Raw genomic sequence first — 26755 nt, 5'->3', positions numbered from 1 at the left:
CCAGAGCACAGCTTTTAAAGCGTCCCATAAGATAACAGGTGAAACCCTTGTCATTGTCATCATGCTCCAGATAGGTTTCAATTTTGAATTTCAGTTTTTCCCTGAGTGACCAAGCTCGGTCACTTGGGAGGAGCTCGGAATCGAGCCGCTGCTCCTCCACGTCGAAAGGAGTCAGTTGAGGTGGCTCGGGAATCTTTTCTAGATGCCCCCTGGACGCCTCGCTGGAGAGGTGTTCCGGGCACGTCCCACTGGGAGGAGGCCCCGGGGAAGACCCAGGACACGCTGGAGGGACTACATCTCTCAGCTGGCTTGGGAACGCCTTGGGTTCCCCCGGAGGAGCTGGGGGAGGTGTGTGTGGATCGGGAGCTCTGGGCGGCTTTGCTTGAGCTGCTGCCCCCGTAACCCGACTCCGGATAAAGCGGAAGAAAATGGATGGATGGATGGAAGTTTTCCCCTGATTTCTTTATCATTTAAAATGTTTGTATTTAGCCACCACAGAGTAGATTTGATTTTAGAATTAAGGTCAAGTGACACTATAAAGCATTAGTAAAGCATTTATAAAGTGTACAACTACTTGTAAAACATTTACAAAGCATTCTTTTTTATTAGCTACTCATTGGTAAGAACATAAATAGATAGCTTAATAATTATTAATAACAAAATAAGTAATGTCTTTATAAAACATTTAGAAATGATTTTTTTTTTAAATTCTCCTATAAACCATTTAAGAAAAGTTGATCATTAATAGTTCATCATTTACAAATGTAAAATCAGACACTATTTATTAGTGATAAAAAATACTTTACAAATCATATTTTTATTATCTTTACATTTTTGCTCACAAATTATTAAGCCTTTACTAAGCATTAATAAACAATTAGTTGATGCTCAATGTATCAGTTATAACATTTGTAAAGATTGCATTAATTACTTTTCCTTATTCCTCAATACTTTATGTATCATTTGTTAATAATGTACAAAGCTCAAGTCTCTTTCCCCATCACTATAAGTATGCAGTTTGAAAGACTTTATCGATGTACAAATTCTTCTTTCAATGTATGAATAAGCCTTAACTGAGCATAAGTTAAGCATTTGTAGTATCCTTGTGATGATTACATTTCTATTATAACTCATTTGTATATGCTTAATATATACAACCCCAATTCCAATGAAGTTGGGACGTTGTGTAAAATGTAAATAAAACAGAATACAATGATTTTCAAATCCTCTTCAATCTATATTCAATTGAATACACCACAAAGACAAGATATTTAATGTTCAAACTGATAAACTTTATTGTTTTTGTGCAAATATTTTCTCATTTTGAAATGGATGCCTGCAACAGGTTTCAAAAAAGCTGGGACAGTGGTATGTTTCCCACTGTGTTACATCACCTTTCCTTCTAACAACACTCAATAAGCGTTTGGGAACTGAGGACACTAATTGTTGAAGCTTTGTAGGTGGAATTCTTTCCCATTCTTGCTTGATGTATGATTTCAGTTGTTCAACAGTCCAGGGTCTCTGTTGTCGTATTTTGCGCTTCATAATGCGCCGCACATTTTCAATGGGCGACAGGTCTGGACTGCAGGCAGGCCAGTCTAGTACACGCACTCTTTTACTATGAAGCCACGCTGTTGTAACACGTGCAGAATGTGGCTTGGCATTGTCTTGCTGAAATAAGCAGGGACGTCCCTGAAAAAGACGTTGCTTGGATGGCAGCATGTGTTGCTCCAAAACCTGGATGTACCTTTCAGCATTGATTGTGCCATCACAGATGTGTAAGTTGTCCATGCCATGGGCACTAACACACCCCCATACCATCACAGATGCTGGCTTTTGAACCTTTTGCTGGTAACAATTTGGATGGTCTTTTGTCCTGAGGACACGACGTCCATGATTTCCAAAAACAATTTGAAATGTGGATTCATCAGACCACAGCACACTTTTCCACTTTGCATCTGTCCATTTCAAATGAGCTCGGGCCCAGAGAAGGCGACGGTGTTTCTGGATGTTGTTGTTGTTTGGCTTGCACTTTGCATGGTAGAGTTTTAACTTGCACTTGTAGGTGTAGCGACGAACTGTGTTAACTGACAATGGTTTTCTGAAGTGTTCCTGAGCCCATGCAGTAAGATCCTTTACACAATGATGTCGGTTTTTAATGCAGAGCAGCCTGAGGGATCAAAGGTCACGGGCATTCAATGTTGGTTTTCGGCCTTGCCGCTTATGTCTAGAAAGTTCTTCACATTCTCTGAATCTTCTGATTATATTATGGACTGTAGATGATGGAATCCCTAAATTCCTTGCAATTGAATGTTGAGAAACATTGTTCTCAAACTGATGGACTATTTTTTCACACAGTTGTTCACAAAGTGGTGATCCTCACCCCATCTTTGCTTGTGAATGCTGAGCCTTTTGGGGATGCTCCTTTTATACCCAATCACTCACCTGTTTCCAATTAACCTGTTTACCTGTGGAAGGTTCCAAACAGGTGTTCTTTGAGCATTCATCAACTTTCCCAGTCATTTGTTGCCCCGTCCCAGCTTTCTTGAAATGTGTCGCAGACATCCATTTCAAAATGAGCAAATATTTGGACTAAAACAAAGTTTTGTTATGTGGGCCGCTGAAGAGGAGGTACTGCTGGCTCACCACCACCAGAGGGCGCCCTGCTTGGAGTGCGGGCTCCAAGCAGGAGAGGGCGCCAGACCCAGAAGAAGTGACAGCTGTCACTCATCCTCAGCACCAGCTGTCACTCATTCATCATCATCACCATCACCATAAAGGCCGGACTGCAACTCCACCTCCTCACCGAGAAATCAACTACTGAAGAGGTAATTTTCTCTGCTGACTCAAATCGTTGAGTGATAATCTGAACTTCTTTTGCAGCCGTTATCCTGTTGTGTCTGCCGTATCTGTGGGATTGGCGTTTGGTGTGATCAGCGACGGTTTCGCCTCACACCCCAAACCAAGATAAGTGGTTAAACAGGAGCTGCACGAGTGTGTGATTGGAGGTGGAGGTTCTCCCTCCTAACTGTGTGTAGACTGTGGATTACTGAGTGTGCGAATTCACACTCATCCAGAACTGTTTTTGTTTTCTGCCAGCAGTACCAGGGTCGACAGCCGAAGACAGAGGCCACCTGGGGACTCGGGACTTGGCGGCTCCGGTGTTCTTCAGACCGTTGGTGGTGGAAGCCGTGTGGGACACGGCTCATCTCTCGTCGGGGGTCTTCTATCTTCGAGCCTGCCCACACGTCACCTGGTGTTAATTGACTTTACAAATCTTGTGTGTTTAGTTGTGTGTTGTCACAACATTAAATTGTTACTTTTTGGCTTATTCATTGTCCGTTCCTTTGCGCCCCCTGTTGTGGGTCCATGCTACGACACCTTCCCAACAAGTTTATCAGTTTGAACATTAAATATCTTGTCTTTGTGGTGTATTCAATTGAATATAGGTTGAAGAGGATTTGAAAATCATTGTATTCTGTTTTTATTTACATTTCACACAACGTCCCAACTTCATTGGAATTGGGGTTGTACACTCAAGAAAAATATAAACGTAACACTTTTGGTTTTGCTCCCATTTTGTATGAGATGAACTCAAAGATCTAAAACTTTTTCCACATACACAATATCACCATTTCCCTCAAATATTGTTCACAAACCAGTCTAAATCTGTGACAGTGAGCACTTCTCCTTTGCTGAGATAATCCATCCCACCTCACAGGTGTGCCATATCAAGATGCTGATTAGACACCATGATTAGTGCACAGGTGTGCCTTAGACTGCCCACAATAAAAGGCCACTCTGAAAGGTGCAGTTTTATCACACAGCACAATGCCACAGATGTCGCAAGATTTGAGGGAGCGTGCAATTGGCATGCTGACAGCAGGAATGTCAACCAGAGCTGTTGCTCGTGTATTGAATGTTCATTTCTCTACCATAAGCCATCTCCAAAGGAGTTTCAGAGAATTTGGCAGTACATCCAACCAGCCTCACAACCGCAGACCACGTGTAACCACACCAGCCCAGGACCTCCACATCCAGCATGTTCACCTCCAAGATCGTCTGAGACCAGCCACTCGGACAGCTGCTGGAACAATCGGTTTGCATAACCAAAGAATTTCTGCACAAACTGTCAGAAACCGTCTCAGGGAAGCTCATCTGCATGCTCGTCGTCCTCATCGGGGTCTCGACCTGACTCCAGTTCGTCATCGTAACTGACTTGAGTGGGCAAATGCTCACATTCGCTGGCGTTTGGCACATTGGAGAGGTGTTCTCTTCACGGATGAATCCCGGTTCACACTGTCCAGGGCAGATGGCAGACAGCGTGTGTGGCGTCGTGTGGGTGAGCGGTTTTCTGATGTCAGTGTTGTGGATCGAGTGGCCCATGGTGGCGGTGGGGTTATGGTATGGGCAGGCGTCTGTTATGGACAAAGAACACAGGTGCATTTTATTGATGGCATTTTGAATGCACAGAGATACCGTGACAAGATCCTGAGGCCCATTGTTGTGCCATACATCCAAGAACATCACCTCATGTTGTAGCAGGATAATGCACGGCCCCATGTTGCAAGGATCTGTACACAATTCTTGGAAGCTGAAAATGTCCCAGTTCTTGCATGGCCGGCATACTCACCGGACATGTCACCCATTGAGCATGTTTGGGATGCTCTGGACCGGCGTATACGACAGCGTGTACCAGTTCCTGCCAATATCCAGCAACTTCGGACAGCCATTGAAGAGGAGTGGACCAACATTCCACAGGCCACAATTGACAACCTGATCAACTCTATGCGAAGGAGATGTGTTGCACTGCATGAGGCAAATGGTGGTCACACCAGATACTGACTGGTATCCCCCCCAATAAAACAAAACTGCACCTTTCAGAGTGGCCTTTTATTGTGGGCAGTCTAAGGCACACCTGTGCACTAATCATGGTGTCTAATCAGCATCTTGATATGGCACACCTGTGAGGTGGGATGGATTATCTCAGCAAAGGAGAAGTGCTCACTATCACAGATTTAGACTGGTTTGTGAACAATATTTGAGGGAAATGGTGATATTGTGTATGTGGAAAAAGTTTTAGATCTTTGAGTTCATCTCATACAAAATGGGAGCAAAACCAAAAGTGTTGCGTTTATATTTTTGTTGAGTGTATTTTAATCACAATCTCAAACAGTTTGCAAATTCGCTTTTATATTTGCATTCATAAATACTTATCAATGCATATTTTGTTTTGAGGAATTGGTACGGCGGTATTAGACGAGGGGTGTGGGTTCACTCGTCGCAAAATGTTAAAGTGATGTGATGTTCGGATAGGATGTGGTGTCGATTTGCGAGTAACTGCGCCACCACTAGTTGCTAACCGATAGCTAAACGTGGGTTCAGAATGGGTCGCCATTAGCCGGTAAGCGATAGTGGCTAATTGGCTAACCGGTCTTAAAAAACTAACGAGGTTTTACATCCGACGATATAAATTCATATTGATCAAGTGGATAGCCTCTTGGACGGAAACAAAGTGTCCGCTTGATGATTTTCAACCTTAGAATACGTTAAGCAGTTACATTTGGTATGACAACGGTAAGCCAATGCAGCTTTAGCCTAGCTTTTGCTAACACTTATGCGCATATCCGACTAACCATCGTTTTCGGTGAGGTGTCCGCTGGACGTGTGCATGAGAACGCCAGTGATTAAGCAACATTAGTCCATATGGTCCGAAAGACACTTAAAACCAGTTTTTCATTTTAATCTTTCTCCTCGGATGCCCGTCGTCAGTGAGAACAAAAGCTAGAAGTGTCGTAGGACATCCTCCTCACATTTTAATTTGTTGAACAATTGTGTGAGCTACTGCAATCTGTCTGCGATCAGTATCATTTGCACTTGGTGTTGCAGCCATTTGTCGGCAAGGTAAATAAAATCACATCTTATTTGGTTTGAAAAAGCAATAGGTTTATATTCTTAGAAAGGACTGGGTGCTTAAAATTAAGAAATTTAATTAATAAAACATCAAATAAATAAACGATTGTGTGCTAAAAATTAAAATTAAGAAATTGAATTAAATGAAATAAAAAATAAGGACTAATAAATAATAATAATAATAATAATAAATAAATAAATAAATAAAAATAGAATAATAATGTTAGTAGAGAAGCTTGAATCTTCGACTGGACTGGGTTGATTGACGCGAGGATGTTTCGCTTCAAATCGCAGAAGCTTCCTCAGCTAAAATTCTTGCTCTGGTAGTCTGACTTCTGTCTGACTCTTCTAGAGAAGAATAAAACAGAAGCCAACAAAAGCTGGAGTTTTAAACCTAACCAGACCCCTCCTACTGAGAGGCCGACTGCTATAGGCTAGTGACTAAACAATAGCTCTAATTAGCAACTATTGTGCTCTAGTTAGCACACCTAATGGCAGGACAGCTGTCCCTCTAATGATGGGATGGATGCCTTTCTGATGGCTCCCTTGATGACGTGAATGACTCACTACCATGAACAAAAGACTGAAACTCCTTTGACCTGAGTACCCCATTGTAAACAGGGGATAAAGTGTGTCTCAGACCCCCTCCCCGGTTAAGGCTGGGTTTCAAACGTTTCACATAGAATGCCTCCTTGACCCCTTTCTCAAACCATTTCTTCTCTCTGGCTAATATTTTAACTTCCTTGTCCTCAAACGTGTGGTTAGTGTCTTTAAGGTGGAGATGAACTGCAGACTGAGGTCCACTGGCACCCTCTCTGCGGTGCTCGTATAACCTTTTGTGTAAAGGTTGCTTCGTTTCACCTATGTAGTGCTTGTTACAGTTTTCCTGACATCTGATAGAATACACTACATTGCTCTGTTTGTAACTAGGGAATCATGTCCTTAGGGTGAACTAATTTCTGTCTCAAGGTGTTAACCGGTTTAAAGTAAACTGGGATTTTGTGCTGTATGAAGATCCTCTGTAGTTTTTCCCCTACTCCTGCTAAATAAGGGAGAGACACTCCTCTTCTTCTTGTCTCCATCTCCTGTGTATCTGGTCTCTTTGTTCTCTGGGACTTCTGCACTTTGTCCAGGGACCATCGAGGGTACCCACATACTGTGAGGTATGTGGGTACCCACGATGGTCCCACATACTGTGAGGTATGTGGGTACCCACGATGGTCCCTGGACAAAGTGGGTACCCACATACTGTGAGGTAATGCTAAAGACAGCGGACGGCAGCAAAGCACCGAAAGACCAAAGGTGAATATGGAACAGATTCTACAAGAAATACTAGAGTTCCAAAAAGAGAACGGTCAGCAATTGGACAACATAAAAGACAAGATTAACAAAACAAACCAGAGGTTGAAAAAGCGGAGGAGCGCATTGACAGTGCCGAAGCTAGGCTGCTAACAGTCAAGGAAGTGATAAGAAACATGTTAAAGATCCAGCGGCAACATGAAGAGAAGCTAATCAATTAGGAGGGAAGAACAAGAAGGGAGAATATCATACTGTACAATGTACCAGAAGAAAAAGATGGAAACCCGATGATAACTTTTATTGAGACGCTTCTCCGAGAAAAGCTGGATTTTCCCCCGACCACTGAACTACACATTGAAAGAGCACACAGAGCGCTGGCCACAAAACCCGCTGCTACAGACAGACCTCGATCGATTGTATTTAAATTTCACGGATATAAAGCAAAAGAAGAAGTCCTTCACAGAGCCTGGGAAAAGAAGGAAATTCTCCTGGACAACCAGAGAATATACTGTGATCATGACTACCCTTCAGCCGTCTTGAATAAGAGGAAAGAATACAATGAGGTGAAACGAATGTTAAAAGTGAGGAAAATTCACTTCCAGACACCGTATCCTGCCAAACTGCGGGTCTTCTATGAGGATGGGCCACGACTCTACCACACGATCAATGAAGTCACGAGCGACATGGAGGCCAGGGGTCTCCCGGTCAAAGCTGTCCCCCCACCAGAAGATCCACTCGAGAAACTGAACCAGAACCCCTAGCACACAGCGAGAGGAGGGCGAGTGGCGCACACCGGAGGTTCACCACGGAGCACCGGCATCAGAGAAAAGCTGCAGATCTTCAGACGACAAACTTCCACTTAAAACTAGTTAAAATGATTAAAAGGAAAAGAAAGAAACAGAAGAAGAGACAGAAAAAAAAATCTGAAACATTCGGTTCTACCCAGCTCAAATTTTAAAACTAAACTGACCAAAAGCAAAGGCTGCAATAAACAATAGTATATTATTAACCTAGAGAAAGATTATACTCTTCTCAATAGGAGTAGATAGACAGGTCTCAGACATGTCCCCCCACCAATCTCCTCAAAATAAATAGATACTAAAATTAGTCGGAGGCTGACAGCAACTATTTAAAGGCAATGGACGTTTTATGGCTTAACCCCCCAGGGAAGGCCCTCTACCTGCAGGTGTTTAAAGAGGCTTACCCTCCAAAGCCAGAGATACTCTGGCTATTTAAAGGATCACTCAACAAATTCCCTTTTTTTGAAGCTAATGTTTTGTATTTGTTCAGCTTGTTCAACGTTAATAGCTGCTTTAGTTATGTATTCACTTGCGTGCTCTTCAATATTTCACCAGAGGGAAGACCTGTAGCATATAGTTATGATACTTTGACCTCACATAAAAAAAAGGAAATGGCTAATTAAAAACTGAAATTTGTTTCCTTCAATGTGAATGGAATATTGAATGCAGTGAAACGTAGTAAGATACTGTCCAAAATGAAAAAAGAGAAGGCACAAATTGTGTATCTACAAGAAACGCACTTAAATGATGCAGAACATGAGAAATTAAGAAAAATGGGCTTCTCAAACCTTTTTGTTGTGAAAGTGTCGTGACACGGACCCACAACAGGGGGCGTTAATGAACGGACAATGGATAAGCCAAAAGTAACAATTTAATGTTGTGAATCGCACAACGACGTACAGACAATAACAATATGGTGACTGTCAATTATACACCAGGTGACATGTGGGCAGGCTCGATGATAGAAGACGCCTGGCGAGAGAAGAGCCGGATCCCACACAGCTTCCACCGCCAACGGAGCTGAAGAACACCGGAGCCGCCAAGCCCTGCGCCCCAGGTGGCCCCTGTCTTCAGCAGTCAGACCCGGTACTGCTGGCAGAGAACAGAGACAGTCCTGATGAGTGTGAGGTCACACACTCAGTAATCCCACAGTCTGTACACAATGAGGAGGGAGAACCTCCACCTCCAATCACACACTCGTGCAGCTCCTGTCTAACCACTTATCTGGTTGGAGTGTGAAGCGAACCCCCGGCCCTTTCGACGGACATCCAGGAGCCTGCGCACGGTCCAGGCAGGCTCTCCATCTACGATCCGGGCAGGAGGTGGCGCCGGTCCGGGGGTGCAAAGAGTCGACGTGTGGTAGGGTTTGATCCTTGAGATATGGAACACTGGATGAATCCGTAGTGAAGCTGGTAGCTTCAGCTTCACTGCGGCCGGACTGAGGACTTTGGTTATGGCAAAAGGTCCTATGTACCTGTCCTTGAGCTTCTTGGATTCCACCTGCAGGGGGATGTCCTTTGTGGATAGCCAAACCTCCTGCCCGGGCTGGTATGCAGGGGCCGGGGAACGCCGGCGGTCTGCATGGGCCTTAGCCCTCGTCCGGGCTCTGAGCAGGGCAGAGCGGGCGGTACGCCACACCCGACGGCACTTCCTCAGATGGGCCTGGACCGAGGGCACCCCGACCTCTCCCTCCACTAGCGGAAACAATGGGGGCTGGTACCCCAAACACACCTCAAATGGGGAGAGGGCGGTGGCAGATGAAACTTGGCTATTATGAGCGTACTCGATCCAGGCCAGATGGTCACTCCAGGCCGTCGGGGGCGCGGAGGTCACGCAGCGGAGGGCCTGCTCCAGTTCCTGGTTCGTCCGCTCTGCCTGCCCGTTCGTCTGGGGGTGGTACCCAGACGAGAGACTGACGGTGGCCCCCAGTTCCCTGCAGAAACTCCTCCAGACCTGGGAGGAGAACTGAGGACCACGATCCGAGACAATGTCTGATGGAATCCCATGCAGACGCACGACGTGGTGGACCAGGAGGTCTGCAGTCTCCTGGGCCGTCGGGAGCTTCGGGAGGGCCACGAAGTGGGCCGCCTTGGAGAACCGGTCCACTATCGTTAAGATGGTGGTGTTGCCCTGGGACGGCGGGAGGCCCGTGACAAAGTCCAGGCCAATATGAGACCGGGGCGACGAGGCACGGGCAGAGGCTGGAGGAGGCCTTGGGCCTTGTGGTGGTCGGCTTTGCCCCTGGCACAGGTGGTGCAGGCCTGGACATACTCCCGGACGTTGGCTTCCATAGACGCCCACCAGAAGCGCTGCCGGACCACTGCTACGGTCCTTCGCACCCCTGGATGACAGGAGCTTGGAACCGTGACAGAAGTCAAGGACCGCAGCCCTGGCCTCTGGTGGGACGTACAACTTGTCCTTCGGACCTGTCCCCAGGTCCGGGCTCCGTGTCAGGGCCTCCCGGACGGTCTTCTCCACGTCCCGGGTAAGGGTGGCCACGACAGTGGACTCGGGGATGATGGTGTCAGGGGGGTCTGACGGCTCGGTCTTGACCTCCTCTTCATGCACCCGGGACAGGGCGTCAGACCGTTGGTTCTTTGTCCCGGGGCGGTAGGTGATCCGGAAGTCAAAACGCCCAAAGAACAGCGACCAGCGGGCTTCCCTGGGGTTCAGACGCTTCGCGGTCCGGATGTACTCCAGGTTCCGATGGTCCGTGAAAACCGTAAATGGTACCGATGCTCCCTCCAACAGGTGTCTCCACTCCTCAAGAGCCTCCTTCACCGCAAGAAGTTCCTGATTGCCGACGTCATAGTTCCGTTCAGCTGGGGTCAACCTGCGGGAAAAGTAGGCACATGGATGGAGAACCTTGTCGGACTCCCTGCTCTGGGATAGCACGGCTGCTATCCCTGAGTCAGAGGCTTCCACTTCAACTACGAACTGGCGCTTGGGATTGGGCTGCACCAGAACTGGTGCAGTCGAGAACTGGCGTTTCAACTCCCTAAACGCGGCTTCGCACCGATCTGACCAGGTGAAGGGGACTTTTGTGGAGGTCAGGGCTGTCAGGGGGCTAACTACCTGACTGTAGCCCTTGATGAACCTCTGGTAGAAATTTGCAAAACCGAGGAACTGTTGTAGTTTCCTACAGTTCTTTGGTTGGGGCCAATCTCTCACCGCCGCAACCTTGGCCGGATCAGGGGCGACGGAGTTGGAGGAAATTATGAACCCCAGGAAAGACAAAGAAGTGTGGTGGAACTCACACTTCTCGCCCTTCACAAACAGCCGGTTCTCCAACAACCGCTGTAGGACCTGACGTACATGCTTGACATGGGTCTCAGGATCCGGAGAAAAGATGAGTATATCGTCTAGATATACGAAGACAAACCGATGCAGGAAGTCCCGCAAGACGTCATTAACCAATGCATGGAACGTCGCGGGCGCATTGGTGAGGCCGAACGGCATGACCAGGTACTCAAAGTGACCTAACGGGGTGTTAAATGCCGTCTTCCACTCGTCTCCCTCCCGGATCCGAACCAGGTGATAAGCATTCCTAAGATCCAATTTCGTGAAAATTTGGGCTCCATGCAGGGGCGTGAACACTGAATCCAACAGAGGTAACGGGTATCGGTTGCGAACCGTGATCTCGTTCAGCCCTCTGTAATCAATGCATGGACGGAGTCCGCCGTCCTTCTTGCCCACAAAAAAGAAACCAGCACCCATCGGGGAGGTGGAGTTCCGGATCAACCCGGCAGCTAACGAGTCCCGGATGTAGGTCTCCATTGATTCGCGTTCCGGACGTGAGAGGTTGTACAGCCTGCTGGACGGGTACTCAGCGCCCGGTATCAAATCAATGGCACAATCGTACGGACGGTGCGGGTGCAGCGTGAGTGCCAGATCCTTGCTGAAGACGTCAGCAAGGTCATGGTACTCGGCTGGCACCGCCGCCAGATTGGGGGGGACTAAAACCTCCTCCTTAGCTGTCACACCGGGTGGAACCGAGGATCCTAAACACTCCCGGTGGCAGGTTTCGCTCCACTGAACCACAGCCCCAGACGGCCAATCAATCCGGGGATTGTGTTTTAACACCCATGGAAAACCCAAAATCACTCGAGAGGTAGAAGGTGTTACATAAAACACAATCTCCTCCCTGTGATTCCCAGACACCACCAATATCACTGGCTGTGTCTGGTGTGTTGTGAAAGTGTAGGTACACGGACCCACAACAGGGGGCGCAATGAACGGACAATGGAAAAAGGTAAGAACAAGTTTTACTGTTGTGAAATTAGCACAACTGATACAATAATTCACAATTTGGAGGTGTAAGCCGAAATCTGCTGGTGTCTTGTGGGCAGGCCCGAAGGTAGGAGACGTCCGTCCTAGTCGAACCGGAACCACCCAGATTTCCTCTGCCACCGAAACCCAGAAGTACTGGAACCGCCAAGTCCCGAATTCCCAGGTGGCCACTGCCTTCGCTCGTCGGATCCGGTACTGCTGGCGGGAAAGAACACAAACACACAGGTTGGGATGCGACCGCACCCAGTAGATGAGAGGGGCAAGCCGCCTCCACCTCTTGTCACAATAAGCAGGAAGGTGAGTACTTATCCGATCACTCGGCTTTCGGTAGTCAGCTGTCCTGAAAGGTTTAACAAGTATTATAGGATTATACTTAAATAAGCTGCAGAGAAGATTACCTTAGGCTCAAGGCGATATCTCGGCACTGAGGTGGAGACGCTGTCCTGCTGATATACCTCCGTCCTGAGTGCAGTCAGCTGTGTCCAGTAATGGGTGACAGCTGTCACCCTGGCAGCCTTCGTCGGCGGCAGCGCCCTCTGGTGCCTGGAGCCCGCACTCCAGGCAGGGCGCCCTCTGGTGGTGGTGGGCCAGCAGTACCTCCTCTTCAGCGGCCCACACAACATGGTGTGTGATTAGTGGAAGAAGGGTGCCATCTAGTGCCCGCACCAACAATGGTGACGGTAAGGCCACTAGAGGGAGCTCAACCTCCTTCGTCCATCTGCTATCCAGCAGATTCCCCTCCGACCCCGTGTCCACCAGTGCTGGGGCGTGAAGGGTTAGATCCCCACTCAGGATCGTGACTGGGATTCATGCAGATCGTCGGGGTTTCCCCACGTGGGTGTTGTGACCCACCCTTAGCCCAGTCTCTAAGGACGAGTGCTGCTGTTTTGACCGTTTGGGGCATTCTCTCTGTGTGTGCTCGGTAGAGCTGCAGAGAAAACACTCTGCACGGATCAGCCTCCTTTGTCTCTGATCTGATCGCTTTTTGGCCCTGCTCATTTCCATAGCAACCTCAGCAGGGGGAGCTGTCGTCACGTGGAGAGCCCTGGCAGCGGAGCGTGGGGAAGTCGGCTCCCTTTCGGACCCGGGAGGAAGAGGGACGGCTTGTGCCTGACCACGCCCTTCGTCTCGCTCCCGTCGGTGTTCTGTTAATCGTTTGTCTAAACGTATAACCAGGTCGATAAGCCCATCTAAATCCCGTGGCTCGTCCTTCGCCACCAGGTGCTCCTTAAGGACCAGAGACAGTCCGTTTACAAAGGCGGCACGGCGCGCAACAGCATTCCAGCCGGCTCGCGCTGCTACGATGCAGAAGTCGACTGCATACTTCGCTGCGCTCCGACGCCCCTGCCGTATCGACAGCAGCACACTTGAAGCGGTCTCGCCTCTATGAGGGTGGTCGAACACCTGTCGGAACTCCCTCACAAACTCAGTGTAAACCGTTAGGAGCCGTGAATTCTGCTCCCAACGCGCCGTAGCCCAGGCGCGTGCCTCTCCTCGAAGCAAATTGATCACATAAGCCACCCGGCTAGCGTCTGATGCATACATGACGGGACGCTGTGAAAAGACGAGCGAGCACTGCATCAAGAAGTCCGCGCACGTCTCCACACAGCCTCCGTACGGCTCCGGAGGGCTTATGTATGCTTCAGGGGAAGGTGGGGGGGTTCATTGAACGACCAGCAGAATGTCTGATTCTGGCACACGGTCAGCAGGAGGAGGTGCTGCAGCAGCACCGTGAGCATGCGCTTCCACCTGGGCGGTGAGAGCCTCCATCCTACGATTGAGAACACTGCTCTGCTCAGTAACTAAGTCCAACCGAGCAGTAAAGGCGGTTAAGATGTGCTGCAGCTCACCCAACACGCCTCCTGCTGGCGCCTGTGCACCTCGCTCTTCCATTGGCTGTTCAAGCGATGGTGGACGCCCCTCGGGATCCATGACCGGCCGAGAAATCCTGTTGTGAAAGTGTCGTGACATGGACCCACAACAGGGGGCGTTAATGAACGGACAATGGATAAGCCAAAAGTAACAATTTAATGTTGTGAATCGCACAACGACGTACAGACAATAACAATATGGTGACTGTCAATTATACACCAGGTGACGTGTGGGCAGGCTCGACGATAGAAGACGCCTGGCGAGAGAAGAGCCGGATCCCACACAGCTTCCACCGCCAACGGAGCTGAAGAACACCGGAGCCGCCAAGCCCTGCGCCCCAGGTGGCCGCTGTCTTCAGCAGTCAGACCCGGTACTGCTGGCAGAGAACAGAGACAGTCCTGATGAGTGTGAGGTTGCACACTCAGTAATCCCACATTCTGTACACAATGAGGAGGGAGAACCTCCACCTCCAATCACACACTCGTGCAGCTCCTGTCTAACCACTTATCTGGTTGGAGTGTGAAGCGAAGCCGTCACTGATCACACCAAACGCCAATCCCACAGATAAGGAAACCACAGGAAAACGGCTGCAAAGAAGTTCAGATTATTACTCAATGTTTTAAGTCAGCAGAGAAAATTACCTGAATGGTAGCTGATTTCTCGGTGAGAAGGTGGAGTCGCAGTCCGGCCTTTATGGAGATGGTGATGAGTTGACTGAGTGACAGCTGGTGCTGATAAAGAGTGACAGCTGTCACTCCCAGTGGCTCCGGCGCCCTCTCGTGCTTGAAGCCCGCACTCCAAGCAGGGTGCCATCTGGTGGTGGTGGGCCAGCAGTACCTCCTCTTCAGCGGCCCACACAACACTTTTCATCATATAAAGTTAAGCACAAAAGAGGTGTTGCTATTCTACTTTCCAACAAACTGGCCTTTCAACAGACCTATGTTCAGAAAGATAAAGGCAGATTTGTCTTGGTTAGAGGCATACTAGAAGGGACAGATGTCACTCTACTGAATATATACGCCCCCCCGGAAGTAATTTTTTGTTCTACAGAAAAATCTTTGATAGGATAGTGAGTCAGTCAGATGGGGTTTTAATATGCGGGGGAGACTTAAACCTACATCTGCAACCAAAACTAGCTGTATCAAACCCCTCATATGCCGCTAAAACAGGGGTGGCCAAGTTCGGTCCTCGAGAGGGAATTTCACACCTGAATCCTGACTTGAGTCTTTCATTGGATTCAGGTGTGTTGGAGCAGGGAGACAACTAAGAGTGTCAGGAAGGTGGCTCTCAAGGACCAAACTTGGCCACCCCTGCTCTAAAGCAATAAGTAAGAATTTTAAAGAACTGATTAATGAAGTAGGATTAATTGACATATGGAGAGAAATGTTCCCCTCTGCTAAACAATACACACACTACTCCACCGCCCATTCAGTATATACCAGAATTGATTACTTCATCATATTAGCCTGAGACAAGTCAAGGATTGTAGACTCAGAAATTGGCACAATGGACCTAAGTGATCATGCCCCAATATACCTCACCCTCAATCTGGAAAGTTGCAAGAGGAATACAACATGGCGGTTTAACTCCAGCCTCCTCAGTGACCCACTATTCAAGAAGCAAATGACAAATGAAATTCAAATGTATATAAAGGAAAACGCTAATGGAGAAACCTCACCACTTATGATATGGGATGCAGCAAAGGCTGTTCTACGGGGCAAGATTATAGCTATGTCCTCGCTCAAAAAGAAATTATGCCAAGGAAAACTGCTTGACCTACAAAAACAATTAAAACAATTGGAAAGCTACATGCACTAAATCAAGATTCACATACACTGCAAAAAATAAAAAAGTTAGAAATGAAATAAATCTAATGTATACACAAGAAAATGCTCTTTACTAGACAAAGATTTTATGAAAATGGTCCTAAATTCACAAAATTATTGGCTTGGAAACTGAAAAAGCAATATGCAAATAATATGATATATAGAATTCGAGACCAGCGAAAAAATAGCATTGAAAGCAAACAAGAACAGATCGAAGCAGCTTTCGAATCATTCTACAAGCGGCTTTATTCTAGAACAACAGAGACTCAAGGAGATCAGATTGACTCATTTCTAGAAACTCTAGATCTACCAGTTATGACAGAGGAACAAAACAAAACTCTAAGTACAGAAATAACCCCAAAAGAACTATCAGATGCAATAAACAGATTAAAAAGCAATAAATCACCAGGTAGTGATGGGTTTACAACCGAATGGTACAAGACATTTAAGGTAGAACTTATGCCTATATTGCTAACTGCATGTAACTGGGCACTGAAAAAAGCTGAGACCCCACCGTCTTGGAAAGAAGCCATTATTACACTTATACATAAAGAGGGGAAAGACAAACTCGAGTGCGGATCATACAGACCAATTTCAATACTCAATGTTGATTACCGCATATACACATTGATAATGGCCCAAAGAATGGAAAAAATGCTGCCCACCCTAATTCACAATGATCAGACAGGTTTTATACACGCACGACTCACACAAGACAACGCACCCTGCACATTATGGACCACATTAAACAACATAAGATAAAGGCTTTAATCCTAACTCTAGATGCAGAAAAAGCCTTTGACTCTGTCAGCTGGCAATACCTCTTTAAGGTCCTAATTAAATTTGGTTTTAATGAAAGCTATTTATAACAATCCTACGGCAAGTATTAAAATAAAGGGCTACCTATCCAAACCACTCACCTTAGAGAGAGGAGTGAGGCAGGGATGTGCCTGGTCTCCACTCCTTTTTGCCCTATTCCTAGAACCACTAGCCCAACACATTAGACAGAATGTTAAAATTAAAGGAAATTTATGTCAACAAAACTGAACATAAAATAGCATGTTATGCAGATGATGTCCTCCTGTATCTCAAAAACCCTGAGACATCCTTGCCGGAGGTTTTGACTTTTTTAAATAATTTAGGATCTATGTCAGGGTATAAACTAAATGTCAATAAAACTGAAACTCTAACATATAACTTCAGACCATGTGAAAAATTAAAAGAAAAATACCCTCTAAGATGGAAAACAGAATCCTTTAAATACCTGGGAGTAAACCTGCCTAAAGATTTGACAAAACTTTATGAGAAAAATTATGAACCTCTGCTTTGTAAGATTAAGGAGGATCTCAGAAGGTGGAATCTTATACCCATTCTGAGTCTGAGCGCAAGAATTGAAACAATAAAAATTAATATATTACCGACTTTCCTTTACCTATTTCAAACGCTACCAATCTTAATTACAAGAAAACAAACTGGAGAATGGAATAAAATAATATCAAGATTTATATGGCAAGGGAAGAAACCCAGAATACAATATAAAACGTTACAGCTACCTAAACAGAAGGGGGGATGGGGCCTACCATGCTTGGAAAAATATTATGTCTCAGCACAGATGAGAGCGTTGCTGTGTTGGTGCAACCCCTCCTACAAGGCACAATGGAAAGATATTGAGTGCAGTCTGATACCTGACCTACATATACAGGCCGTACTACCGGATAAAAACTTACAATACATAGATAGACTCGAAAATCCATGGGTGAACTCCACTCTCAAAACATGGAAATCATTAATTAGAAAATACAAACTGAATGATGAGGTTAGAATTTTAAGTTGGTGTGCTTTTCGGATTTCATACCAAACAAATTTGATGATAGATTCAAAGCTTGGACTGAAAAAGGCATCACATCAATGTGCAGTATTATACAGAAGGATACTCTTATGAGTTTCCAAAGTCTAAAGGATAATTTTTCATTACAAAGACAAGATTTCTATAGATACCTCCAATTACAACATTATTATAATAATCAGAAAATAAAAAATAGGGATGGTAGAGAGGCCAGTAAACCATTTGTTCAATTATTTATTGATGCATACAAATCGAACATAGAGAGAGGGATTATCTCCCGACTGTATAAGAGTCTACAGAATTTAGAAACCAATTCAACAAAATATATACAAGTTAAATGTGAAAGGGAAGGAAACATAACAATAACAGATAAAGAATGGGAAGACATTTGTACACTTCAATGGAAAATTACAAAATCTCATCCATGGAAGGAATTCTGTTGGAAAAATATAACCAGATACTTCATCACCCCAGTCATGAAGGTGCACCAAAACAATAATAATGCTCTCTGCTGGTGAACCTGTGGATGTCAGACTGCAAATCACTATCATGTTTTTTGGGATTGTCCAAAAATACAAAATTATTGGAAAGATGTACATAATGCAATACAGGAAGTCCTCAATACATGGATACCATTCGACTTCAAAACCATGTACTTAGGACTTATCTCACCAAGACTGATGGCTAAAGATAAGTATCTGATAGGGGTGTTGCTGGCAGCAGGGAAAAAGGCTTTAACTAAGAGATGGAGGCTGCAAACCGGACCTACACTTAATAACTGGATAGATGTGACAATGGAAATATACATTTTGGAAAAGGTTACCTTTTCTTTGAATCTAAAGATGGACATTTTTATGAAAAACTGGAAAGGATGGGTGCATTTTATTAGACCTCGAAGACCAGACTTTGTCAAGATAGTGAACTAAGGGAACGGCAACCTCTCATCTATTACACAGGGTGTTTTTTTTTCTTTTTCAAGTCTTCAACAGTATCTCAATGACTAACATAACTAAATGAAACTAAAATACTGCACATACTCTTTAAAAAGTATTTTATGTGTTTTTGACTGTTGTTTTATAACCCCTCTGGATGTAAAAAGTTCAACTGAACATGTCCTGTTCTCTCCCCCCCCCCCCCCTTTCTTCCTTTCACCCTCTATGGTGTTAAAATAAAAGGAAATGGACCAGCCATACGGCCGTTACAAACCTTTGGAACAAGAAATTCCATTGCAACTACAGGAAACTCAGATCTGTATAACATAACAGTTTAAAAAAAAATGTGGTTGTATTTGTATTTGGATGTATTATAACATGTATTTCCAAATAAAAAGATAATTAAAAAAAAAAAAAAAACAATAACAAAAAGTGACTTCCTATGTAGGGGTCTCTTCATTCGACCCTGATATGCCCCAGAAGGGGGCGCTAAGGACAGACCCTTCAGACTGCTTTCAGTGAAGGGGATCCTTATTGAAAGCACAGTATTGTGGAGGCTTTTCCTTGAACTTGTATATTTATGATTGACAATCCCTTCACCCCGCTATTAATACTGTTACTAGACACACTGGAAATTCTCATATCGATCCTGATCCAGCTGGTGGTTGAGGGGCTAGTGAATCGTGCGTATCTTCAAAGAGTTGGAGGTCTTCACAAAGTAGTTTTTCAACAAAAGACAACATATTAACGGAGTCCTTTTCTGCCTCTTCTGGTACTCCATAAATTCTAATGGTGTCTCATCTGCTTTGGCTCTCAATCTCCAGCTTTAGCATCTTGGAGGCCACCTCCTCCAGAACTTGAATCCGTTCGTCGTCCATTTCAATTCGGTTTTTGGCCTCATCCAGTCTTCTAGCGACACTCAGTATGTCCCCTCTCAGCTCTTCAAACTGCTGTCTGTTCTCTTGGTGAAATTCCCTTAATTCTTGCAGAGTCCCTGAGTCCGCCGCCATTTTTTGCTAAGTGCTAACCTTACCTGATGTTTGTTACCCTTGACCATCGGGGATAAAACTACTTCACTTTACTTCTATCTCCCTCAAAATAAAGCGGTAGTGTCCTGCCCCGTCTTCATAGATTAATTTCTTATTGTATCATCAGTTTAAAAGGGGGCTTTTGGCAGAATTTCTCTGGTTCAGTCTGGAGCCCTCTACTCAAATCCATCTTTTTATTATTATTACTACTACTTTGGGGAAACTTGTTACTGCTTAAAATATATTTAAAAAAAATGTAAAAAACTTTTTCCCAAAAGAGAAAAGTCCGCACTCTGGGGTGATTCCATGTCAAGTGTTGTGTGGGCCGCTGAAGAGGAGGTACTGCTGGCCCAAAATCACCAGATGGCGCCCTGCTTGGAGTGCGGGCTCCAAGCACGAGAGGGCGTCGGAGCCGCTGGAGGTGACAGCTGTCACCTATCAACACCAGCTGTCACCCATCACCACCACTACAAAGACCGGACTGCAACTCCACCTCCTCGCCGAGAAATCGTCTACCATTCAGGTAATTTTCTCTGCTGACTTACATTAAGTAATAATCTGAACTTCTTTGCAGCCGTTTTCCTGTGGTGTTTTCCTTATCTGTGGGATTGGCGTTTGGTGTGATCAGCGACGGCTTCGCTTCACACCCCAACCAGATAAGTGATTAGACAGGAGCTGCACGAGTGTGTGATTGGAGGTGGAGGTGCTCCCTCCCAAAAGAAGACAGACTGTGGGATTACTGAGTGTGTGAACTCACACTCATCAGTACTGTTTCTGTTCTCTGCCAGCAGTACCGGGTCTGACTGCTGAAGACAGTGGCCACCTGGGGCGCAGGGCTTGGCGGCTCCGGTGTTCTTCAGATCCGTTGGTGGTGGAAGCTGTGTGGGATCCGGCTCTTCTCTCGCCAGACGTCTTCTATCTTCGAGCCTGCCCACACGTCACTTTGCCATATACACGACACCATGGAACCACTTTGAATCCACTATGGCAACCATGCAGACAGACAACCAGTCCATTCCCACATCTCTAACATAACCATCTATCACAGCCACGTGAAACATGGATGTCCTCTTGTCCTTCTCCAGCTCCTGGGGTCCTCAACACTCAGGAACCTGTGTGTCAGATCCTGCACAGAGGAAAGCACCTAGAGGTGGTGTCTGATATTCCCTCACAGTGTCAGTGATCCTCCTCATCCAAGTCTCACTAAGTAACTGTTCACTTGACACAAAGTCATTCCAGTGGGACCCAAAGATCCTCCACAGAGACCTGGGACTCAAGACATCCAGTGCTTAGAGTCCAAGTCTGACAACCAGACAGTAAGACAGGAAGCACCAGGATCCTAAAGACTTGGACCTTTATTTCCCTGCAAAGATATCAGCGTCACCAAACATCTCTGACCTTTGACCTCATGACTCCATAAGAAGAAACCAGAGACATGAACATCACTGCTGAGACAAGTGAATGTCTCTATGACTTCCTGGCTGAGTCCAGGAGAAAATGTAAAATGAAGTACAGAAAATGAATGAATGCTTGCACCAGGTAGGACACCAGCTGAACTCACATACCTCAGGACGGACAGGGTCCTCAATGCCAACGACACAGATGCAGGTGAGACTTGTGACTATTTCAGCCTCGTTGTCCCAGTCTGGCTGTTCATCAGCAACAGGGAAATCCCTGTAGGCTAGGCAGATGGTCCTCAGGCCCTCTGATGCCATGGGCTCCACCACCTTCTTCACGAGCCCAATCCTGTCATGAGGCTTGAAGCTTCTCTCCTTGCCGCTGAACATCAAGATCTTACAACACCTGAAAAGGGTTGGTCATGTGACAAATGGGTCCAGATAAAGACCGACCAGCGGACTAACATAATGGAGCTGCTTGTCTAGAAGAGGAAAACTCACTTCTTCAGGAGGATTTCAGAAGCTCCCTTACTGAACATTCGGTAGGTCCCGTCTGGGTTCTTCAGCACAGTGCTCATTGACTTTCTAACAGAGTTAAATGTGTAAACCTTGAACAGTTTTTCCTCTGGAATTTGGTTGCGGATGGTCGTGTAGTCATGGTGCAGGTCAAGGGTGAAGCCCAGTAAGGCACATTCTGTCTTGTTTCCCACTTGAAGAGGGAGTCCACCTTCCTTCTCTGGAGGCTGAAGAAACCAGATAAGAAAACACGTGCACAAGTGTGATTGACAGGATGCAGCATCATGACGGAAACATTCCGAGGCAGTTACCCAACTCACAAGGATCTTGGTGGTGTAGGCACAATTGACCCCAATCCCCTGGACAAGCAGATCGAGGATGTTGCTGGAGATCAAATCTGGCTCCGGCACCTTCTTGAAGTAGCGTTCGCCAATGTAGGCCTGTACTACCCTCATGCGGTTCATGGTAAGTGTACCGGTCTTGTCGGAGCAGATGGCGGTGGCGTTACCCATCGTTTCACAGGCATCCAAATGGCGAACTAGATTATTGTCCTTCATCATTTTCTTAAAGGGAAAGAACAAAGTTCAATTTAGACGTTTGATGACATTAATTTTAATTTTCAAATGAGCTGAGACCTCAACCTCATGTAACCTCCGTCCTGATGTTTGCGTCACGAGGAAAAGTATAAATACATCAGTATGACTGATCAGAAGGTCTTCATTAAACACTGGACACAGGACGCACACTTTACAAGCTGCTGTCTCCAAGTGTGTCTGTGTGTGTGTGTCTGTCTGTGTGTGTGGGTGTCTGTCTGTGTGTGTGGGTGTCTGTGTGTGTGGGTGTCTGTCTGTGTGTGTGGGTGTCTGTCTGTGTGTGGGTGTCTGTCTGTGTGTGTGTGTGTGTGTGTGTGTGTGTGTGTGTGTGTGTGTGTGTGTGTGTGTGTGTGTGTGTGTGTGTGTGTCTGTCTGTCTGTCTGTGTGTGGATGTCTGTGTGTGTGGGTGTCTGTGTGTGTGTGGATGTCTGTGTGTGTGGGTGTCTGTGTGTGTGTGTGTGTGTGTGTGTGTGTGTGTGTGTGTGTGTGTGTGTGTGTGTGTGTGTGTGTGTGTGTGTGTGTGTGTGTGTGTGTGTCTGTCTGTCTGTCTGTGTGTGGATGTCTGTGTGTGTGGGTGTCTGTGTGTGTGTGGATGTCTGTGTGTGGATGTCTGTGTGTGTGGGTGTCTGTCTGTGTGTGGATGTCTGTGTGTGTGGGTGTCTGTGTGTGTGTGGGTGTCTGTGGGTGTGTGGGTGTCTGTGTGTGTGGGTGTCTGTGTGTGTGTGGATGTCTGTGTGTGTGTGTGTGTGTGTCTGTCTGTCTGTCTGTGTGTGGATGTCTGTGTGTGTGGATGTCTGTGTGTGTCTGTCTGTCTGTGTGTGGATGTCTGTGTGTGTGTGTCTGTGTGTGTGGATGTCTGTGTGTGTGTGTGTGTGTGTGTGTCTGTGTGTGTGGGTGTCTGTGTGTGTGTGGATGTCTGTGTGTGTGTGTGTGTGTGTGTGTGTGTGTGTCTGTGTGTGTGGGTGTCTGTGTGTGTGGGTGTCTGTCTGTGTGTGTGGGTGTCTGTGTGTGTGTGTCTGTCTGTGTGTGTGGGTGTCTGTCTGTGTGTGTGGGTGTCTGTCTGTGTGTGTGTGTGTGTGTGTGTGTGTGTGTGTGTGTGTGTGTGTGTGTGTGTGTGTGTGTGTGTGTGTGTGTGTGTGTGTGTGGATGTCTGTGTGTGTGGGTGTCTGTGTGTGTGTGGATGTCTGTGTGTGGATGTCTGTGTGTGTGGGTGTCTGTCTGTGTGTGGATGTCTGTGTGTGTGGGTGTCTGTGTGTGTGTGGGTGTCTGTCTGTGTGTGGGTGTCTGTGTGTGTGGGTGTCTGTGTGTGTGGGTGTCTGTCTGTGTGTGGATGTCTGTGTGTGTGGGTGTCTGTGTGTGTGTGGGTGTCTGTGGGTGTGTGGGTGTCTGTGTGTGTGTGTGTGTGTCTGTCTGTCTGTGTGTGGATGTCTGTGTGTGTGGATGTCTGTGTGTGTGGATGTCTGTGTGTGGTGTCTGTGTGTGTGTGTGTGTGTGTGTGTGTGTGTGTGTGTGTGTGTGTGTGTGTGTGTGTGTGTGTGTGTGTGTGTGTCTGTCTGTCTGTGTGTGGATGTCTGTGTGTGTGGATGTCTGTGTGTGTGGATGTCTGTGTGTGTGTGTGTGTGTGTGTGTGTGTGTGTGTGTGTGTGTGTGTGTGTGTGTGTGTGTGTGTGTGTGTGTGTCTGTCTGTCTGTCTGTGTGTGTATGTCTGTGGGTGTGTGGGTGTCTGTGTGTGTGGGTGTCTGTGTGTGTGTGGATGTCTGTGTGTGGATGTCTGTGTGTGTGTGGGTGTCTGTGTGTGTGTGTCTGTCTGTCTGTGTGTGGATGTCTGTGGGTGTGGGTGTCTGTGTGTGTGTGTGTGTGTGTGTGTGTGTGTGTGTGTGTGTGTGTGTGTGTGTGTGTGTGTGTGTGTGTGTGTGTGTGTGTGTGTGTGTGTGTGTGGATGTCTGTGTCAAATCAAATCAATTTTATTTATATAGCGCCAAATCACAACAAACAGTTGCCCCAAGGCGCTTTATATTGTAAGGCAAGGCCATACAATAATTATGTAAAAACCCCCAACGGTCAAAACGACCCCCTGTAAGCAAGCACTTGGCGACAGTGCGAAGGAAAAACTCCCTTTTAACAGGAAGAAACCTCCAGCAGAACCAGGCTCAGGGAGGGGCAGACTTCTGCTGGGACTGGTTGGGGCTGAGGGAGAGAACCAAGAAAAAGACATGCTGTGGAGGGGAGCAGAGATCGATCACTAATGATTAAATGCAGAGTGGTGCATACTGAGCAAAAAGAGAAAGAAACACTCAGTGCATCATGGGAACCCCCCAGCAGTCTAAGTCTATAGCAGCATAACTAAGGGATGGTTCAGGGTCACCTGATCCAGCCCTAACTATAAGCTTTAGCAAAAAGGAAAGTTTTAAGCCTAATCTTAAAAGTAGAGAGGGTGTCTGTCTCCCTGATCTGAATTGGGAGCTGGTTCCACAGGAGAGGAGCCTGAAAGCTGAAGGCTCTGCCTCCCATTCTACTCTTACAAACCCTAGGAACTACAAGTAAGCCTGCAGTCTGAGAGCGAAGCGCTCTATTGGGGTGATATGGTACTACGAGGTCCCTAAGATAAGATGGGACCTGATTATTCAAAACCTTATAAGTAAGAAGAAGAATTTTAAATTCTATTCTAGAATTAACAGGAAGCCAATGAAGAGAGGCCAATATGGGTGAAATATGCTCTCTCCTTCTAGTCCCTGTCAGTACTCTAGCTGCAGCATTTTGAATTAACTGAAGGCTTTTCAGGGAACTTTTAGGACAACCTGATAATAATGAATTACAATAGTCCAGCCTAGAGGAAATAAATGCATGAATTAGTTTTTCAGCATCACTCTGAGACAAGACCTTTCTGATTTTAGAGATATTGCGTAAATGCAAAAAAGCAGTCCTACATATTTGTTTAATATGCGCTTTGAATGACATATCCTGATCAAAAATGACTCCAAGATTTCTCACAGTATTACTAGAGCTCAGGGTAATGCCATCCAGAGTAAGGATCTGGTTAGACACCATGTTTCTAAGATTTGTGGGGCCAAGTACAATAACTTCAGTTTTATCTGAGTTTAAAAGCAGGAAATTAGAGGTCATCCATGTCTTTATGTCTGTAAGACAATCCTGCAGTTTAGCTAATTGGTGTGTGTCCTCTGGCTTCATGGATAGATAAAGCTGGGTATCATCTGCGTAACAATGAAAATTTAAGCAATGCCGTCTAATAATACTGCCTAAGGGAAACATGTATAAAGTGAATAAAATTGGTCCTAGCACAGAACCTTGTGGAACTCCATAATTAACCTTAGTCTGTGAAGAAGATTCCCCATTTACATGAACAAATTGTAATCTATTAGATAAATATGATTCAAACCACCGCAGCGCAGTGCCTTTAATACCTATGGCATGCTCTAATCTCTGTAATAAAATTTTATGGTCAACAGTATCAAAAGCAGCACTGAGGTCTAACAGAACAAGCACAGAGATGAGTCCACTGTCTGAGGCCATAAGAAGATCATTTGTAACCTTCACTAATGCTGTTTCTGTACTATGATGAATTCTAAAACCTGACTGAAACTCTTCAAATAGACCATTCCTCTGCAGATGATCAGTTAGCTGTTTTACAACTACCCTTTCAAGAATTTTTGAGAGAAAAGGAAGGTTGGAGATTGGCCTATAATTAGCTAAGATAGCTGGGTCAAGTGATGGCTTTTTAAGTAATGGTTTAATTACTGCCACCTTAAAAGCCTGTGGTACATAGCCAACTAATAAAGATAGATTGATCATATTTAAGATCGAAGCATTAAATAATGGTAGGGCTTCCTTGAGCAGCCTGGTAGGAATGGGGTCTAATAGACATGTTGATGGTTTGGATGAAGTAACTAATGAAAATAACTCAGACAGAACAATCGGAGAGAAAGAGTCTAACCAAATACCAGCATTACTGAAAGCAGCCGAACATAAAGACATGTCTTTGGGATGGTTATGAATACTTTTTTCTCTAATAGTTAAATTTTATTTGCAAAGAAAGTCATGAAGTCATTACTAGTTAAAGTTAAAGGAATACTCAGTTCAATAGAGCTCTGAAGTGCTGAAAAGAAACCTGGGGTTGTTCTTATTTTCTTCAATTAGTGATGAGTAGTAAGATGTCCTAGCTTTACGGAGGGCTTTTTTTTACAGAGTAACAGACTCTTTTTCCAGGCTAAGTGAAGATCTTTTAAATTAGTGAGATGCCATTTCCTCTCCAACTTACGGGTTATCTGCTTTAAGCTGTGAGTTTGTGAGTTATACCACGGAGTCAGGCACTTCTGATTTAAGGCTCTCTTTTTCAGAGGAGCTACAGCATCCAAAGCATCCACAGTACCACAGAACCACACGGTGTAAAAGTTCAGAGCGCACGATTTATGTTCTCACACACAT

The 26755-nt window shown here is 45.8% G+C and overlaps 1 protein-coding gene across 1 annotated transcript in view; it reads right to left on the bottom strand.

The window, feature by feature from the left end:
* The window catches only part of LOC117516389 (plasma membrane calcium-transporting ATPase 1-like), a 169497-nt gene that overhangs the window by 68278 nt on the left and 74464 nt on the right, over positions 1–26755 (bottom strand). Inside the window, exons 9-11 of the mRNA XM_034177366.1 lie at positions 22040–22282; positions 21705–21946; positions 21372–21609 (exon numbers count right to left, since the gene is read on the bottom strand). Of these exons, the coding sequence (XP_034033257.1) occupies positions 21372–21609; positions 21705–21946; positions 22040–22282 (723 nt within the window). The remainder of the gene's footprint in view (positions 1–21371; positions 21610–21704; positions 21947–22039; positions 22283–26755) is intronic.

This window comes from Thalassophryne amazonica, chromosome 8 (assembly GCF_902500255.1).
Source record: "Thalassophryne amazonica chromosome 8, fThaAma1.1, whole genome shotgun sequence".
NCBI classification, from domain to species: Eukaryota; Metazoa; Chordata; class Actinopteri; order Batrachoidiformes; family Batrachoididae; genus Thalassophryne; species Thalassophryne amazonica.
This window is presented reverse-complemented; position numbering and strand designations above follow the sequence as displayed.